The following is an 18,965-nucleotide window of genomic DNA, read 5'->3' as shown; positions in this document are numbered from 1 at the left end:
CTGAACAAGACGCAGCTGGTCATGTGATCTGTACACGTATGGAATTTGGACATTATCCACATAATGAATTGATTCATTGTTACATCTGAGTCAATCTGTTTGGGTTGTATCACCGGGGGTGGGTTGAATTTTACCACTCTCTACTCTTTACTGCACATCAGTCTGGAGGTTGAACTGCCTCATTTGCACAAGATTTATCCAATTTGGCTTCTTTTTTTTTACTTCTTTTAAAATAGAATTTATTTTTTTTGTGTGGGAAATTTATTGTGGGCAATGGATGGGTATAGTGTATAGTTTATTTCTGCATGCGGGGAATGAAGGGAACCAAATCCAGGCCAGAATATGTAAAAATCATGACAAAAATTTCCCATTTTTCAGCATTCATTAATGTTATGCTTACTACTTTCTTGACAAATCAGTCATGCTTTGAAAGTTTTTTTCAATTTATGATTGAGAATAGCAAGTTTCCAGTTAATTGTTCTTAGATCCAAGTTACACCAAATGTAGGCAAAACAGGTGTTTTGTTTAAATGAAGTATTACAATTGACATGAAGCTTGTGCAAGTATATCCTGTACATATTTTTCTTGAATGTACTCCTCATAAACATTTACCGCTCCGGTGGCTTAGTGGTTAGAGCATCCACCTCGGATGCGGTAGGTCATGGGTTCGATCCCCGGCTGAGTTATACCAAAGACTTAAAAATGATACTAACAGCTTCCTCGCTTGTCGCTCAGCATTAAGAGGTTAGTGGTCGGCTTGGTGTCAGCATAATGTGACTGGGTGGGACATCACGCTACATGTCTGCGACATGATGCCAGTGCTAGACATCACTTAAAACTGCCACACTGCAGACATCACGGCGATATGACTGAAATTTTTTTAAAGCTATGTTAAAAATCCAAATGACACACCATACACACATTCATAAACATTTAAAATATTTTTAAAAAGTATTGTGATCTAACATTGAATTTGTTCAATTTTGTTCAAATTTATACCAAATAGATTGTGTCTTCGGGGAACAAGAAATTGTGTAATCGGGGAACAAGAAATGAAGAGATTAAGATAATGAAGCTGAGTTCATACCACATCCCCAAAATATGAATGCCAGGTGTTCAAGTTCAGCAGAAGTTGAAAGAAAGCTGAAAAATGACAAACAGTTCATAAAAAGCATGTAGATAAAAGTAGTATAATCACTGTTATTCATTTCTATTCAAATTGATACATATGCATGTACTTAGGGACTGTATTATTTCAATTCAGACACAAGGAATTAGCCTACGTCGCATTTGACTTTTCTGAAAGGTCATAAAGTTAAGTCCACCAATTCTGAATGCTGTATTACATCACTGTTGAATTCCTCTTTCAGAATTTGTAAGGCGCTATTTGTCCTTTTCCTGATGCAACATGTTCTTCATTTACACAAAATCCTGCAACATTTTTAAGTCCTAAAACATTCAAGAGTCACATTGATAGAGCCCATTCCACTTCACAATTGGCACCATGTTTATTTTTTTTCCCCACTGTAGACTGGTCAGCTACTTAACCCTTTCATCACTAAGTAACTTTGGGGGCATAGAGTCCTCAACACTAAGTAACTTTGGAGTTGTAAAGCAAAATGACTTGTGAATTTTGAAATAACATAACTTTGACAATTTTAAAGATATCTGGCTGGATTAGGTGTCAAAATCAAGGTTAAAAATCAAATTTATTAACTAATTGACTAAAATGTGCATATCTATTACAACTGTTAAAATACAGGTGCAGACAGGTAACACAAAAGGTAAAATACAAGTAATTATCTATATACCTCTTAGAAAACTTAGAAAGTTCCCAAAACATGTTCAATTGACCCTAGATGTTCTCATGAATAATTCCAGTAGCAACACAAGTCTTTCTTTCAGCTATTTGACAGGTAGAAATTAAAATTCCATAAAATGCCTTGATTTCAGCCAAGGTGAGATCTGTCCACACACCTGTATCACCTCTGGCACATTTGATCATCGCATTCAAATTCGTTAGACGGACAATATTTCCAAAAGCTTCATCTGAATAGAATATTTGAAAATATTCCAAAGCTTTCCTGGAGCCATCTAACACTCGGGTGGGTCCAACTCTCTCTCTGAAAACTGAAATAAATCTCTTTGGTTTTCCAACTTCGTCCAAAAAAAATTACGTGGAGCGTACACTTCCTCCGGTTCAAAACCTTCAAAGTCCTCTTCATCGTCATCACTGTCACCCACAAGCGCATTCCATTGCCTCTCCAGACGCCTTCTCTCATTTTCATCCAACTTTGGTAAAATCCTCTGATAATTCAAAATCTGACACTTCACTCTCATCTGATCTTTCTTCGAACTCCACCATTTTGGATACAAATATCACCTTTCGGAAAACTCGTTAAAAGTGCCTACTTTGTTCGATATTTCTAGTTGCATACAAGCTAAACGCACGAGATAATCCAAATATAATATCTACATTACAAGTATGAAGTTGTTAGAGGTATCCCAAAATTTATATAGTCGGGTACTATAATGTTAGAGAAGAACACTGCCCCAGACCGGTAAAGCGGTCCATCATGATTACGGACTTACTTCCCCTGGACCGGAAAACCGGTCCATAGGGTTGAAAGGGTTAAGTGCGTATCATACTATAATGAATCTGTGACAGTGTTTCATGTTCAAGAAACCCATCCGTTTTCTTGGAAACCTGTCATGTACAGTTACTATAAATAGAAAATAAGGAAACTGTTTAATGAACAGTGCCAAATGGTTGAACACATAAAAAAAAATTAGTAGACAGACTTCTGCAATGGCTAAATATCACATGACACAAACATCCAAATGTACTTATTATTCTGTGTATTACCCATTCCTGACATCGGCAGATAAAATCTGTGATGTGAACTCGGAAACAATTTTTTGTTGTTAGTGGCGGTGGTGGTTGGTTTTTTTTTTGTTTTTTTTTAACATGAACTGAACAGGTACCCTATAGCTCATTTCATTACCTGGGTAATTGTGAATGGGTGGGTACCTATTGACACCTTTATATGGTTATGCGGACAAAGACTTAAGCTTGATAGTACTGGGTATCTTAATAGGATTTGTCATGTAAGGCATCAAACTACATCAATGCAGTAAAAGGGCTTGGTGTTAAAAGGCGTCATTGTGCAGTATGGGTTTGGTATCGCAATGCGTCATTCATTGTGCAGTCAGGGGTTGGTATCAAAAGCCATCATCATGCAGTTAAATAACAGTGTTAATGCTATGATCATCAGAAATACCAGTGGTGCAAATTTATAGACAGTGTAAGAGATACAGATTTACTTTAATAACGGACTGGCTTAGTTTTGTTGATAATGTCAGCTTCCATAATGTTGAACACTTGGGCAAAAACATCAAATACAAAACCACGAAAAGTGAGACCTGTGAAAATAAATGCTACATGGCACATGTTTGCATTGGATGATAAAGTGAATATTTTGAACAGGAAAGATGAATAGCTGCGTATAGGATGCAGTGCATGATTTTACTGTGAAACCAAAAAGTACTAACAAAAAAATGCTATTTAGATGCTGTAAATACTTCCTTTTAAGTCTTACCCAACTCAGACTTCACAGATCCAGTTCTGCCATTGCAAAATTTACTAGCAGATCTGGGTCTCTACATTTTATTAGAAATAATCAGTAGAACGAACATCATAGACCCTGATTCAGCAGCACTTTATGCAATGGCAGATCAGGGTATATGTTGTTTACAGTAGGACTTGTAAGAGAGGATACATGGCACTAACAAATCTTAATATTGCTCTTTACATTCAGAATTGTTGTATACAAAAGTTGTGTGAACTTGGTGCATGGGTTAAAATAGCAAAATATCATGGTTAAGATATCTTCGAAAATTGAAAGTCTTTTTGTCCATTTTTTATTTTTACTTTAGGTCAGTTTACATGATTTGCACCCAACATTGTTTACATCATTTGTTGTTTCCTTTGTATGTAAATTAACAGGCATTGCGTTGAACAGGACTTAAATAAAAATGATAGACAAATAGAAATGAAAATTGATAAAGTAAAAATGATAGAAGGACAAATAAAAATCCAAGACAAAGCCTCTCATATTCTTGCAACCACTTTAATACCATTTATAATATTGTGCCTTATTTTACAGGGTCTTGTTGAGCACGATGTATTTCACAGATCTCTCTTTGCCTGCTGTCTGGAAATTGTGATATTTTCTTACAACTCACAGAGGTAGGTGCATCTATATTACAGTCATGTGAAAAGAAGCTTAAGTTTCCTGAATGCACATTTTACATTTGTTATATTCTTTGTATTATTTCAAAGTTGAAGCGAGAAGTCTAGTACTATAAACTCTAAAGGATTTGCATAGCTATAATTGCTGTGCTACATAGAACCTTGAAAAAAGTTCCCTAATTTGTATACGTTTGTCAGGAAAAGTTACTGAATTTATGTTGGTTTATCTTAGAAGAAGCCCTGAATTTGTTTTAAAAAACTTCATGATTTGGACACCAAGTTGTCCAAGGGATATACAGACCTGCCGACCCTTACTGACTACAAATTTTACTGAAATGACTAAATTATGGCCTTGTACAATAATGGTACAAGTTTAAAAAATACTGTTTTTGTGGTCAAATCTGGAAACTGATTTGACTATTTGGTCTGGATGCAGGTTTCATATGTGGTTCGCTGGAGTTGGTCAGGGAACCAGTCAGACTGTTACTGTAGTACTTAGTATGCTTGAAACAGCATATTTTTCATGCAAAATGCCAACATAAACAGCATATTTTTCATGCAAAATGCCGGCATGATCAGGCTGATGCCCGTATCATATCCTGGAACAGTATGAACAGGGGCCCCAAGTGGCCGAGTGGTCTAAAGCGCTAAGGATCACTGCCATCTCACCTCTGTCTGCGTGGGTTCGAGTCTCGGATTCGGCTAATGTGGGTATGTGAGAAAGCTTGCCAGTAGCTTCTTGTGGGTCGCCATTTTTCAGCACACGATAGGCTATACATGGAGACCAGTATTAATGGTGGAGGAAGAACCCGGGAAAACCCCAGAAAGAACCACCAACCCACGAGAAGCTACTGGCAAGTTTTCTCACATATTCACATTGGCTGAATCTGAGAATCAAACCACCACAGACAGGGGTGAGATGGCAGTGATCCGTAAAGGAAAGCTCTTTAGACCTCTTGGGGGCCCCCTTATATTTGACAAATGATGATGATCCATCAGATGTGGCCCATCACAAAAATGAGTCTTCTAATGACATGATTCTGGCATCTCAACTCCTCAGTTTTGTAATTAAAATGCTAATTAATAATTATTAAAGTAAAATTAATAAAAATAACAAAAATGGCAGTTTAATCAATTTTGTCATGAATTAATAATAATTTAATAATTCAGAGAAGATATCTACTTGAATTCCGTATTTTTTGTGTGGAAAGAAACTTCTGAGCTATAGTAGGTTGTACCTATTCTGAAAGCTACCTTCAAGAGATGGGTGGGCAAATTGTCAGCCATCTTAGTCCACATCAAAATTAACAGCATAGTGAAATGCCTTAATCCTGAACTAACTGCTCCTTACATAGTGAAAACTTCTTGATCTATTGTAGATGAAAGAATGCATACTAGCGAATGTCAACTATATATTAGCAGAAACAATGCTTAGAAATGGGTAGAAGAAAACGGTTCTGAAATTTTTTTTAAATTAAAAAAAAATAAAAAATTATACATTTCTGCCAATTATATTTTATCTATGATCACCCAAAGCTGTTTCATTATTGTTGTGGAGGAGACCAATTTTTTAGGGCTTGTATAAACTATAAAGCAACTTTTCTTCAACATATCAAAACCTTGTAGACAAATGTCAAAACCCCAGGATTTCATGAGTAGTAGTGAACATAGATTGGGGAGCAGATCAGAAGGTCGTGCTCCAATTATGCAGGTGTTGAGTAAGATCATTATATGACTTGGGATCAGCTTGTAAAGCTTACCTGCTTGACACAATCAGAGTCACTCTCTCCTCTCTCTCTCTCTCTCTCTCTCTCTCTCTCTCTGCATTTAAAACCTCTATGTATGAACTATCTTACCTCAGATGAATGAAATTGGCTTGTCAGTATGCTACCAGTCTATCTTCTAATCTAAGCCCTCATATTATATGGTGTAGTGTTTCAGCCCAAATATCAAACCTTGTACATTCAGCAACCAAACTATACTCCTATATTTGCCATTGGAATTCATCCTAACATACAAACAACACAACTCTGTGATGGAATGTGGCAATATTCTGTAATGACAGTTCACCACAGTGGTTATCAGAACCTTCCAAAATAAAATTTGACCCTTACGAATTCAAAAAGACCTTTACATATCCTCTCCTCTCACAGTATAAATTCAGTGAATTCAGAGCCTACCATTGTGGCTACGTGTCCCTACATAGAGATTGTTCAGAAGATTAAGAGAGTTGGAGCTGCCATTGCAACACCCCATGGCACCATGTTGAGCTACTTCATAGATGGGACCAAAAAGAATATATACATTTCCGGTTAGTCAACCGTTTCTCATTGTCAACCTTGCACTTTTTTCCCCATGATAATAAAAAAGTTGTTACAAAAAAAATCACACATACATACATACATACATACACACACACAAACCTCTGCCAACCCTAATTTCAAAACCAGTGCAGTAGGGAATGCAAAAAGAGGGGTGGGGGGCTAAAGTCTCAATTTATACTAAAGTTACAGCCATGTTCAAAGCTTTGAACCAAGTTAAAACTCTCTCCCTGCTCCTATTTCTAAATGTTCATATTCTTTTCTCGTTTTCTTTTCCACATTTAAAGCCTAGCAAAACCATTAAATCTGACAGCCCAATAATGTCTCAGATAGTCCAGAAACGTGATGTGCTCATACAATCTGGAAGGAGTATTCAGTATGATTCAGTGCCTTTTCACATTAATCTGCCATTCCTGTCCTTCATCTGTACGTCTCTGAATGAGATTCTTTATATAGAACAAATCAGAAAGATGAGATGGTAATTGTGCCAGTTGTGTTGCACATGCATACCATACCTGTGTCTTTTGACGGTGTATTGCATTCATATTTGATGTGACAAAACTGTACAAGAATGTATCCCCTGAGAAGATCTTGGACTTTTTAAGGGAATGTGGTTTATACAAATTTGGAACATGTTTTGAAGATTTGTCAGGTGTCACTTTTTTTTGTTATACATACATTTTACAGAATTCTAACATCATTACATTTATTTGGAAAAATTCATCTTCCAAAATTTTTTTGCAACTCATTTTTATGTTTTGAACTTGACCTTTTGTTAGCACTACAGGTCATAATTGTACTGAGGTGCTGCAAAACACCACTGCCACCTCTTACACTATTGCTTATCAGTAGCTTCTCGTGGGTTGGTGTTTCTTTCCGGGGGTTTTCCCGGGTTCTTCCTCCATCATTAACCCATTTTATCCTGTTTACCAATTTCAACTGCAGTGCCTGATTCCTGAGAAGCAATTCTAAATACATTGTGGTAAAACAGAGCATCATACAGCAGCAGCAGCAAGCAGCTGCTGAAATTTTGACTACCTTCACCATGTTTACTAAAAATGTTGTAACAATGTTATTTCTTTTATAAAGTATATAAAACTATATATCTCCGAAAAGGTAATAAAATTTGCAACACAATGATATATGTTTTGTTATCATTTACCAATGTACATGCCCACAACTGTATTTTGAAATATGACTTGAAAGAAAAAAAACAAATTAAAAAACTTACCAAGATGTTCAGTGAATCTTTTGTCCATGAAAATTAATGAAATGCTCTAACATTATGCGAATAAAATAAAGATAATTCAATTTCTAGTATTTCGGTCCAAATTTGAAGTTTCTAGCACTGTTAGTTCAAAAGTTATAATAATTCTTCTAAAATTGGACAACATGGCAAAGGAACAATTTGTTTACTTCACATTCAGGAACATGTACTTCAGCTTGCAGTTTCTCATGAAAACTTGTCACAAATTAATCCTAGAAATCTTTCAACGTAACGATTTGTTTCATCAACAAGTTTTTTCCAGATTAAATCATCCCAAAGGAACTCAAAATAATGTTTTACATCGGCTTCTCCTGGGTGTTGCTCCTTCTATCAATTTAAATCTTGGCTGCAACCGAAGTGAAAAATCATCCTGGACCCATTTTTCTTGAAAGATTTCAAAGTCGGCTTCATTCTCCGAATCGCTGTTGAAAAGTGCATGAAGCCATATATCATCTCTTTCATCAACTTTATTAAATTCTAACCCGTCATTTAAGTAAATATTATCATCCAAATCATCCAGATAGTCAATGTGGCTACCCTTGCTGTCAACATCCATGTCTACATCAGAGTTGTCGTCCATCATTTTATCGATTTTCAAGTCAACAATTTCATTCCAACCGATTTTTTTAAAAGAAAAATTCACTGTGCATGCGTGCTTTAACCATTTCCTGTGTAGGTGAAGAAGTACACATATATGTGATGTATAATACATGTTTCTAGAGACGCTACACACATACGTAGTAGAGTACAACTGTAGTCGTATTCAGAATAAAATGGGATACTACGACTGCAGGTGTATTCAGGATAGATTGAGGTATTACGACCGCAGTTGTATTCAGGATAAAATGGGTTAATACTGGTCACCATGTATAGCCCATCTTGTGCTTCAAAATGGCGTTAAACCCGAAAACAACCAAACACACAAATCTTACGCTAGTTGGAGGATTGCCTTGAAGCTTTAAAGACATTCATCACAAAGTTTAGTTGGTCCTACACAAAAATGGCCTTGCTTAGATTTCCAATATGGTACAATGTTCAGTTGAGGTTGAATCAAAATGGTTACACATGTGTATTTAATGTGGCCACCACTGCAGCCATCTTGTTGTTGTATGGTTTAATGCCATTTTTGAGCATACGATTGGCTATACATGGCGGCCAGTATTAATGGTGGAAGAAGAAAAAAGCCCCAGAAAGAACCACCGACCCACGAGAAGCTACTGGCAAGCTTTCTCACATACCCACCATTGGCTGAATCCGAGACTCGAACCCATGCAGATGGAGGTGAGATGGCAGTGATCCGTAACAGAGAGCGCTTTAGGCCACTTGGGGCCCCGCAGCCATCTTGAAAATCTTGTTATTGATGGCCTTTACATGGAAATTTATTTTGACTTCGGACTTTCATCAGGCAAGTTCTTGAAGTGAATTGACCCTTGGTATGGCACCGTGATAGCCATATACAAATATTGTTAACACATTAACCCCTAGCGATGAGTTTATGGGGCAAGAGGTAGTAGCCAACTGCTGAGCTCTGTAGCGTCATGGTCATGCATGATACACTAAAGTGGGTGGTATTATAGAAAGGTTGACAGATGTAGCTCTACAATAATACCAGATAATCTGGAATATCTAGTTGCACTACAAAATACAGATGGAAAAACCTCATTTTTTGGACCCGACTTTTGTAAACCCAAAATTCGCCCGTGGTCAGAATTTGATTTTGTGTCATGATTTTAGACTTTTTGGTCTCAGATGTAAGGCAGACCGGTATGAACTGCAAACATACAGATGAGCCTTTGCAAAAAGTAGGATAAGATGGGCATTTGAAATAAAGAGCGGTCTCCATAACAAAAATAATGGCTCCGTTTAGGGAAGGAAAAAAACTCCAACTTTTACCCTTCTGCTCATGCGCGAGTCAAATAGCTAATGAAAAATGATGTTTCTAACACAGCTAGGTAGTATGTTATTGAAAGATGACCGGGGATTTGGTGTTTTCGAGTTGATTCAGAAATAGCTTTCAAAATGTGTTTCCTACTCGATTTTCAGGTGAACATGACAAAAAGCTCCAGGGGTAAATGTGTTAACTCTGCAGCTTCCAAATTGATCTTCTTGTAATGCCTATTTGATTCTAAATGAAAATGTATCCAGTAAGGCTGCCATGATGTTTGTCTTGCAAATCTTGCTGTTATTCTTCCCCCTGAATCCAGTCATTATGACGAAACCCAAAGACTTAAAATGATATATACTTGGTTGTAAATGAAGATGGTGCCAATCTGACATCCAGCATGTCCACAACAGAAAGTAATTGGAAAATCTTTATTGCTGAAGAACACTAAAATACTTGGCTTTGATAAGATTAAAAGTTCTTACAAGTCTGAATTTTCAGAAATTCTGTCTGAAAGATTGGTGTATTTACATGTACAAATTACTCCTGATATTTTCTCCACTTTAAAGAGGGTGCATATCTGTGGTCATATATGACGCCCATTATCAACAAAAAAATGTTAAGACCTTAAACCCAAAATACTAATCCAACTCCCATTTATTGCATATTTTTAAACAATGTTTGAAGACGGGTAGGTGAGTAGTTTGGGGTGTCTTGGGTGCCTTGTCAGTTACACAGTGTTTCTGCACACTACGCACACTAATTCACTTTGCCATACACAACATGGTAATTACTAGAAGCCAATGCATATCATTCATACAGATTTATGTTTTGAATAAAGCTTCAAGTTCAGAGTCTTGTTTTGGCAAAATATTCTAATAAAGAAGGAACTGCTAACTATAGAATTCCTGTCCAGTGCATAACTGTCATTATTATTATAGTTTGTATTTGGATGTAATAATAATGTAAACAGCTTGATCTTTTCACACTTGTATGAAGTCCCCTATTGAGCTACAAAAGTCAATTGTTTTGCTGACGTGATTGTACTGCAGTTTGCTGACTTGGTTGTACCGATTATATGAAACTACACTTTCTAAAGTGCATCCATAATCAAAAATTGGACTAACTAATCTAGAGGCGAATATGGTTGTGTGGTTTTATGTTTTTGATGTCCTCCGGAGTACAAGCCCAGGAGCCATATCAATCAATGCAAGTGATATTGTATTAATGTAATGAACTTCAGATTTTCATTCTGGTTTGAACTCCCAGTTGAGCTACAAGTCATCAGCAATGTCAGTGGCAGCTGTAACTTTGTAAGGACTTTGTTGTAATTATTGTGGCTAAAGTGCATAGTTGTAATTATTATAAAACAACAGTCACTGAAGTTCATCTGTAATGATAAATTATACATGGCTCTTGGAACAACAACAGGCTAATCAGGTTGTGTGGTCTTATTTTGTATGTCCTCTGGAGTAATCAAAGCAGGAATTTGAAAACTGGAATTGTCACCTGAACATGGTAAATGATACTACATGTATCATATTACATTTTGTATTGTAGACAAGATCAAATGATTCTCTTTTTTTATAGCTCTATTGGTTATAGACTTGCTGAATAGATTGTCATCCATCTGTCCATGTGTTGTTTCAGTTTATTTTATTGCTACTCCTAAAGTATGTAAGGATTGCCGTGAAATGTTGCACACACGTTCATCCCATTATCTACTTGAAAGTGGGGCTGCTTTGACATTCAATATAGCTACCACAGCAGCCATCTTGAAACCTCTCTTCTTGCTGCTCCTCAAAGGATGGTCAAATCAACCTGGAGTTTTCACTAAATGATTTCTTGTGCTGACTGTCCTAAAGGAATATTTGACAATCTGATGTCTGGGGCCCCGAGTGGTTTAAAGCACTCATGGTTACAGATCACTGCCATCTCACCTCTGTCTACGTGGGGTCAAATCTCGGATTTGGCCAATGTGGGTATGTGAGAAAGCGTGCCAGTAGCTTCTCGTGGGTCGGTGGTTCTTTCCATGGTTTTCCCGGGTTCTTCCTCCACCATTTATACTTGCTGCCATGTATAGCCTATCTTGTGCTAAAAATTGGCGTTAAACCCTACAACAACAACAACAACCGATCTGATGTCCAATAGGCACAACAGCGGCCATACTGGAAGCCTTAATGCTGCTGCTCCTACATGGATGACCATATCAGCATTGGATTTTCAGTAAAAGACTTATCATTTCTACTTGTTTCTAAATCAAATGGTGCTGATTTGACATCCAGTATGGCTGCTAAGACGTTTTTCTTGGAAATTTTATCACAACTCCTTCAGAACAAAACTTGTATCAAGGTCGGTTTTCACCAGAAGTTTTCTTAGAGTGTCTAGCTAGTCTTAAATTAAGATAAATAATATTTCCCTTCCATTCCAGCAGCATGATATTGGCATATCTACATCACTGATGGGAACTGGGATTTCAGATAATTGATGAAAGACAACATGGAGGGGGGTGTATTTCATAGACATTTTGATCGATTGACATTGCAAATTTGTCTTTAACCATGTGGGAGACATTTTGTAAGTCCAGGGCATGTGTGATATTGCAGTTGTACAGAGACCATTTGTGCATGACTATTTTTCCAGTTGAAAAACAAATGTATTCAACATATTTTTTTTACAGCTTTTCAAATTAAAATTAATTAACCAATCATACTGATAAAGGCTATGTCACTTGTGCCATTTGATTTACAAATATTTTTCCACCTAATATAATTATATGCCTTCGTAATTGCAGTGAAATTACATCAGGTTTTATTTACTGTTGCTCAAGGTAGTTGCCTTGTTAGAAAATTGTTGTGTACTGGACAAAGGCAGTTGACCTATTTATTTGTATACAGTTTTAATGTTGCTCACTTCAAAGCATGTCTTGGGTTATTAAAGTATTCTTAAAGTTAGAGACACCTACTGTAATGGTAATTGTTGCCACTGAATGTACTGGGTCAGATTATATAATTTGTTTACATTGTGCTTGGTTGTTCAACAAGGTACTTCTCATGTAGATTCTGGCCTTCATCTTGCTTTGACATTGCAGACAACTGCACATCTGTACAAGTCTGATTTTTAATGTGTTGTTTATACTATAGGCATGGTTGATGTGAAAATGAAAGGAATTGAAAAATGCACATGCATTTCCATGGAAACTTTGATTCCATAGAAAAGGCCTAAACGGACTCTAAATGCTTTTAAATGTGATTAAAATCTACCAGAACTGACAGTTTGTGACAAATGGGAGTTATTATGATTAAAGATATTGTTAGACAAAGTAGTCTCAAGTCTGAAAATTATTGTTTTCCAGACTAATTCAGATTATTTAATATGACTGGTTACAGGAGCTTCCACTTGCATTTTGACAGGGCGACTGGTACACATATTTAGAAGATGAATTGTATTACACAATATGGGCTGACTTATTGCTTGAATGGCCTGATGTTATCAAGATTAAAATAAAAATCAAACTTTCCCTTGCATTTCCATAAGGGTTGAATCTTTTTTTGGTGTTTGACTATAGTGAAGTCGGTGATGAACATTCACACCTATGCCACGATTATGAACAGGATGTTTTATTTCTTGGCCAGTTAGTCCATGGCTTCACTCTGGCACCAAATAGGGCAGTCATCTCAAAAGTTTCCCCAGATATAACAATTGCTGAATATGGAAGCATGATACAGAGTCAGTACTGCTGAATCTAGTAATAGGATGCAGAGTCAATATTGCTGAATAAGGTATTAGTATGCAGTCAGTATTGCTGAATATGGTAGTGGGATAAAGTCAGTATTGCTGAATAAGGTAGTAGGAGGCAGTCAGTACTGCTGAATATGGCAGTTGGATACAGTTTCAATATTGCTGAATAAGGTAGTAGGATGCAGTCAGTATTGCTGAATATGGCAGTAGGATGCAGTCAATGTTGCTGAATATGGCAATAGGATGCAGTCAGTATTGCTGAATAAGGTAGTGGGATAAAGTCAGAATTGCTGAATAAGGTAGCAGGATGCAGTCAGTACTGCTGAATATGGCAGTTGGATACAGTTTCAATATTGCTGAATATGGCAATAGGATGCAGTCAGTATTGCTGAATATAGCAATAGGATGCAGTCAATATTGCTGAATAAAGTAGTGGGATAAAGTCAATATTGCTGAATAAGGTAGTAGGATGCAGTTTCAATATTGCTGAATATGGCAGTAGGATGCAGTCAGTATTGTTGAATATAGCAATAGGATAAAGTCAGTATTGCTGAATAAGGTAGTAGGATGCAGTCAGTACTGCTGAATATGGCAGTTGGATACAGTCAGTACTGCTGAATGTGGCAGTTGGATACAGTTTCAATATTGCTGAATATGGCAATAGGATAGTCAGTATTGCTGAATATAGCAATAGGATAAAGTCAATATTGCTGAATAAGGTAGTAGGATGCAGTCAGTACTGCTGAATATGGCAGTTGGATACAGTTTCAATATTGCTGAATAAGGTAGTAGGATGCAGTCAGTATTGCTGAATATGGTAGCAGGATAAAGAATCAATATTGGTGAATATGGTAGTAGGATGCCAAGCCCATACTGTCATTGTTTTCCTCTCTTGAGGGAAAGAAAACAAAACATCATTAAAATGCAGGTTTTGAAAGTATTCACATAACTAACCAAATGATGTTCTTTACACATGTAAATTTAACAGCCTTAAATATATGCTTTTGTGTATTTATTTGTGCTTTTCTCTTGTTTGTGATTTCAGTACAAGCAAAACCTGAACAATCGATTAAAAACCAACCACTTTCCTCTTAACTGAATTTCACAGTTTCCACATATCACACAATTTCATGGTAATTTTATTGTGTGTGTGTGTGTGTGTGTTTGATTTGGATTTTTACGTAGCTTTAAAAAAAAAATTAAGTCATATCACTATGATGTCTGCAGTGTGGCAGTTTATATTGTTGCCATGCACTGGGCATCATGCCACAGACACATAGCATCATGCCCCACCCAGTCACATTATCCTGTCACCAGGCTGACCAGTCCTAACACCAACCTCTTAATGCCAAGCCCCAAGGAAGACAGCTACTAATACAATTTTTATAAGTCTTTGGTATGACTAGGCTGGGGTTTGAACCTGCAAACTTTCGCATCCAGTGTGAATGCTTTAACCACTTTGGCCACTGGAGTGTCTAATTTCCTTTACTTTCTTTTTTAAGGTGTATTCAGAATCTTAGAATTCGATGAAAATAGTCATGCTTTTAACTGTAGAGAAGTAAATGCATGCAAGGAACTTGTACAAGTAGTTCGTCAACTTAATTTTATATCATATAAATACGATATGAACTCACATACAAGTTGGCTCTAACTGCATAGACCTGCTTTGACATAATAATGTGCCAACAGATCTTGGTTTATGTATTTTGTTTGTTCTAATCAGTAGAACAAATTAGACAGACCCTGAACTGCCATTAGACATACACAAGTATATATGCTGTGACATGATGGATGGGAATCTTATAGCACAATTAATTCAGAATTAAGGTGACTACATTTGTGTAAGAAAATATGAACACCTTGTTCTGAGCTATTGTACATGTTAGGAGTGCAGTATAACAGCAACACTGCCATCTCACCTCTGTCTGCGTGGGTTCGAGTCCAGTGCTCGGCTAGCGTGGGTACGTGGGAAAGCCTGCCAGTAGCTTCTCGTGGGTCGCTGGTTCTTCCCTGGGTTTTCCAGGGTTCTTCTTCCACCAGTTATACTGGCCGCCATGTATAGCCTGTCTTGTGCTGAAAAATGGCGTAAAACCCTAGAACAACAACAACAATAACAGCAACAAAAAAATGAGTTTTATTTTCTTGTACAAATATGGTGACCTCTTTTTTTTACTCATTTGCTTTCCTACCTAAGGCTGAATAATACAAAGAACACAAGAAATAAAACAATTGAATTTCTGCCATATTTCAAAGTATAGCTCAACAAATATACAGTAATAGTAATATTATTGATGTGCACCTAGCACCACCCAGCAACCATGGAACTTGGTAGTGTACTGTATGTCACTAATTTAAAAAAGAAATCTCATTTTAGACTACTTGAAATTGAGGGGAAAAAAATTAAAACCTAGAAAATTGAAAAGCAGCTGTGGTGTGAGAGCTCATATTACGGACAATAAGGCTTCTTTCGGACTTGTTATCTCCAAGGCTCTCACTGTTTTTAAAAAAAAAAATTCACATTCAGTTTTATTTTTTCAAATTAAGTACTTGGACTAACTTGTAAAATGGAACATCTCAGAGATGCAGGATACCCCTTGGTCTTTTTTTTTTTTTAGTATGCCTTTCTGTGCCATTTTTTATACTCTAGTGAGCACAACACAATCTGAACCATTTCTTTTGCAAATCGTTACGAGTATTTATGCTAAGCAGGTTTTTAAATGATCAGAATATTTTCGGTACTGCATGTCTCGCATTTGTTGTCATAAAGCCATCACAGGATGTTGCAGATATCGTGTTCATTCGTTTGCTTGGTTGAAAGTTTCGTTTTGTGACTCGTTGCACTTGTTCACATCATCAGCTTTATCATCTATACTTTCAAATGGCTCAAACTGCAAGTTTAGTTCATCCAGTCAAATGTAACAATATCTCTGGCATCTGCTACATATTTATTTACAATAAAAAGTAGTTCCTAATACATGATACTGTTTTTGTATACATGTACTATGATGGCAGTGCAGTATGGAGAGATGCTGCATGATTTTGGCAATGTAAATTTAATGGAGAAAAAATGGGAGTATACATTTGTCACAATTATTCATTATCTGCATTTCATGATTTCTTGTTGACCACCATTTCATTCATTGATCTCATTTCATTTTGCAAATACAAACATTCTCTTTGTAGGATGTTCCCATGGATTGTGGAAATATTTGACTTGAGTCCTTATCACTTCTACAAGGTGATTGAGATAGTTGTTCGTGAAGAGGAGGGATTATCCAGGGATGTTGTCAAGCATCTTAACCATGTAAGTATCGATGGTCTTAAATATATTAAACCAAGGATTTTTTTAATATTTATTTTTAAGACCAGCAATACGCCCAATCCTAGTGTAAAAGGGCTTCAGACCTATCGTAAAATATTTCAAATTCATGCAACGAAAAAAGAAATATTCTTCCCAAAATGGGCCCGGATCTTATTTTCAATCTCGTATACACATACCAGATCTTCAATTAATAACTGTCCTCCCCAGAAACAGGAGTCTTTTGAGTAGGGAAACTGTTCTGTTAAGGGTTTCATTAAATTGGTACGAAACAATGGACTAGGACTTTTTGTTTTGTTTGCTGTTTTGTGACATGGCAACTAGTAATTTATTTAATGCAAAGACATTTGAAGTAATGTGCTTTTCTGTAGATACTTCATGGTAGTCAGTCGGAGCTGCAGACCTTGATGAGTCTGTCTGATTAAGGCAGTTGATTTTTTTTCCCGTAAGATTGACCAGTTTTCAGTAATGTGTAACAATACCAATAACTGCTATTGTAAAGCTGGAAAACATAATTAAAAGTTCGATGCATTGACAATAAACATTATATTCAACTGAAAAGTTTGTAAAGTACACATAGACTTTATTTACCACTAGTTACGTTTGCACAAACTCTATTTACATTGGCTTGTTGCTATCTCTCAACTTGACATAACTCTTGGAAGTTCTTTTCCATTTCACATGACAATGGCAATCATATCTCCCGCCACCCACGATACATACTCAAATTGGCACGTTATGTCCAATAAACGTAATTGTGTCCTTTACAGCTTTTATTCACAAGAATCTGAATGCTCCTTTTATTCTTCGGTGTTGATTATTAACACTTTTCTTGAAGCTTATTTTCCCTTTCATCATAAACATGCATCACTTTCTGGACACCATTTTTAAAAACCTATAATCAACAGTTGGATCATGCAGATGCTTCGCATGAACAAATAGGTGCAGTTTAAAGCATCTGGGTGCTGCTGTTAAGTTATTCTGGTTCCCTGACTAATTTCACTAATTCTAAGATGAAACCGGGATCCAAATAAAACACGGATGAACCAATTATCCGGACTTTTTCGGCAACGATCATTTTCTGTAATTTTTGCTAGTATGCCATAAGTCTGTATTTTAAGGATAATTTTTGTAAGACTTATGGCAAAATCATAAGAGTTGGCAGGTCTGGAGCTGATCAGATTGTAGGAATTGAACCTGCACATTATACTCACAATTACAGAATGCTAGCCACTGCTACTGCTGCTCCTTCTTCTTACAAAACGCGGGAGAGCCTATCAGGCTTATTCTAAATACCCATGCCTGCACAGAATGGGATGGGGACGGCTCTTTATTTTAGACAAGTATCCCAATACACGTATTTTATGCAGTACCCCAAGTATGTTGGTTAGCTCTTGCTTATGGTAAAGTATCCCAAGGCTGGAGTACAATTGTTTGAGGTAAAGACAAAGAACTTAGTTTTATACACTTTATAATTATATCTATTGTATTTCCACAAGACGAATGAAATTTCAATTGCTAACAGCATGCATAGGTGATAGGGTACAGTAGTGTGCAAAGCAATCAAGACTTTAAGAAGATGTGCATTTGGAAAGCAAGCATGGATGAGATCTACTACAGCAGTGTTCAAAATCACATACAAATATTGAGGTTTGTAGTTCTTGTTTTTGGTCAAATAAAAATACCAATTAAATTAATAAAATATAAAAGCCATGTTAAGGCCAATATTACATTTCTGGAGGTCAAGATAACTTGTCACTAGGAGAAAAGGGCATTGTTTTCTGGTCTGTAGGATCATTTACAACAACAACAATTGATATGGTAATTACCTATTATGGTCATTATACTTGAATATGCTGCACTTTTTGCAGGATCATTTGAACACATTGAATAACATCATTGAGACCTAATGGTCTTTCAAGGAATATTTTAATTATTCAGTGACAGAAAGATCTTCCGAGTTGTCACCACAACATCTAAAATCCACTGCAATAAAATTTCCTTTGTGTTGCATGCATTTTGTATCGGAGTTTTCAAAAGCTGTTAAAACGACTTTTGCCAAATTTGAAACCATCTTGGCTTAAAGCCCTTCTAAGTTAAAAATTAATTAACCCAGTCTGTCGTCAAATGGGGCCCTGAGTGTCCAAGTGGTCTAGAGCACTCACTGTTCCAGATTGCTGCCA

At 36.5% G+C, this 18,965-nt stretch overlaps 1 protein-coding gene across 2 annotated transcripts in view; it reads left to right on the top strand.

Moving 5' to 3' along the window:
- The window catches only part of LOC149782846 (retinoblastoma-like protein 1), a 170,252-nt gene that overhangs the window by 110,944 nt on the left and 40,343 nt on the right, over positions 1 to 18,965 (top strand). For both annotated transcript variants that reach the window (XM_089934375.1, XM_089934374.1), the window contains 2 exons: positions 4,167 to 4,249; positions 16,647 to 16,767. In XM_089934375.1, the coding sequence (XP_089790501.1) occupies positions 4,167 to 4,249; positions 16,647 to 16,767 (204 nt within the window). The remainder of the gene's footprint in view (positions 1 to 4,166; positions 4,250 to 16,646; positions 16,768 to 18,965) is intronic.

The sequence above is a fragment of the Sinohyriopsis cumingii genome, chromosome 15, assembly GCF_028554795.1.
Source record: "Sinohyriopsis cumingii isolate HCF-2022 chromosome 15, ASM2855479v2, whole genome shotgun sequence".
NCBI classification, from domain to species: domain Eukaryota; kingdom Metazoa; phylum Mollusca; class Bivalvia; order Unionida; family Unionidae; genus Sinohyriopsis; species Sinohyriopsis cumingii.
This window is presented reverse-complemented; position numbering and strand designations above follow the sequence as displayed.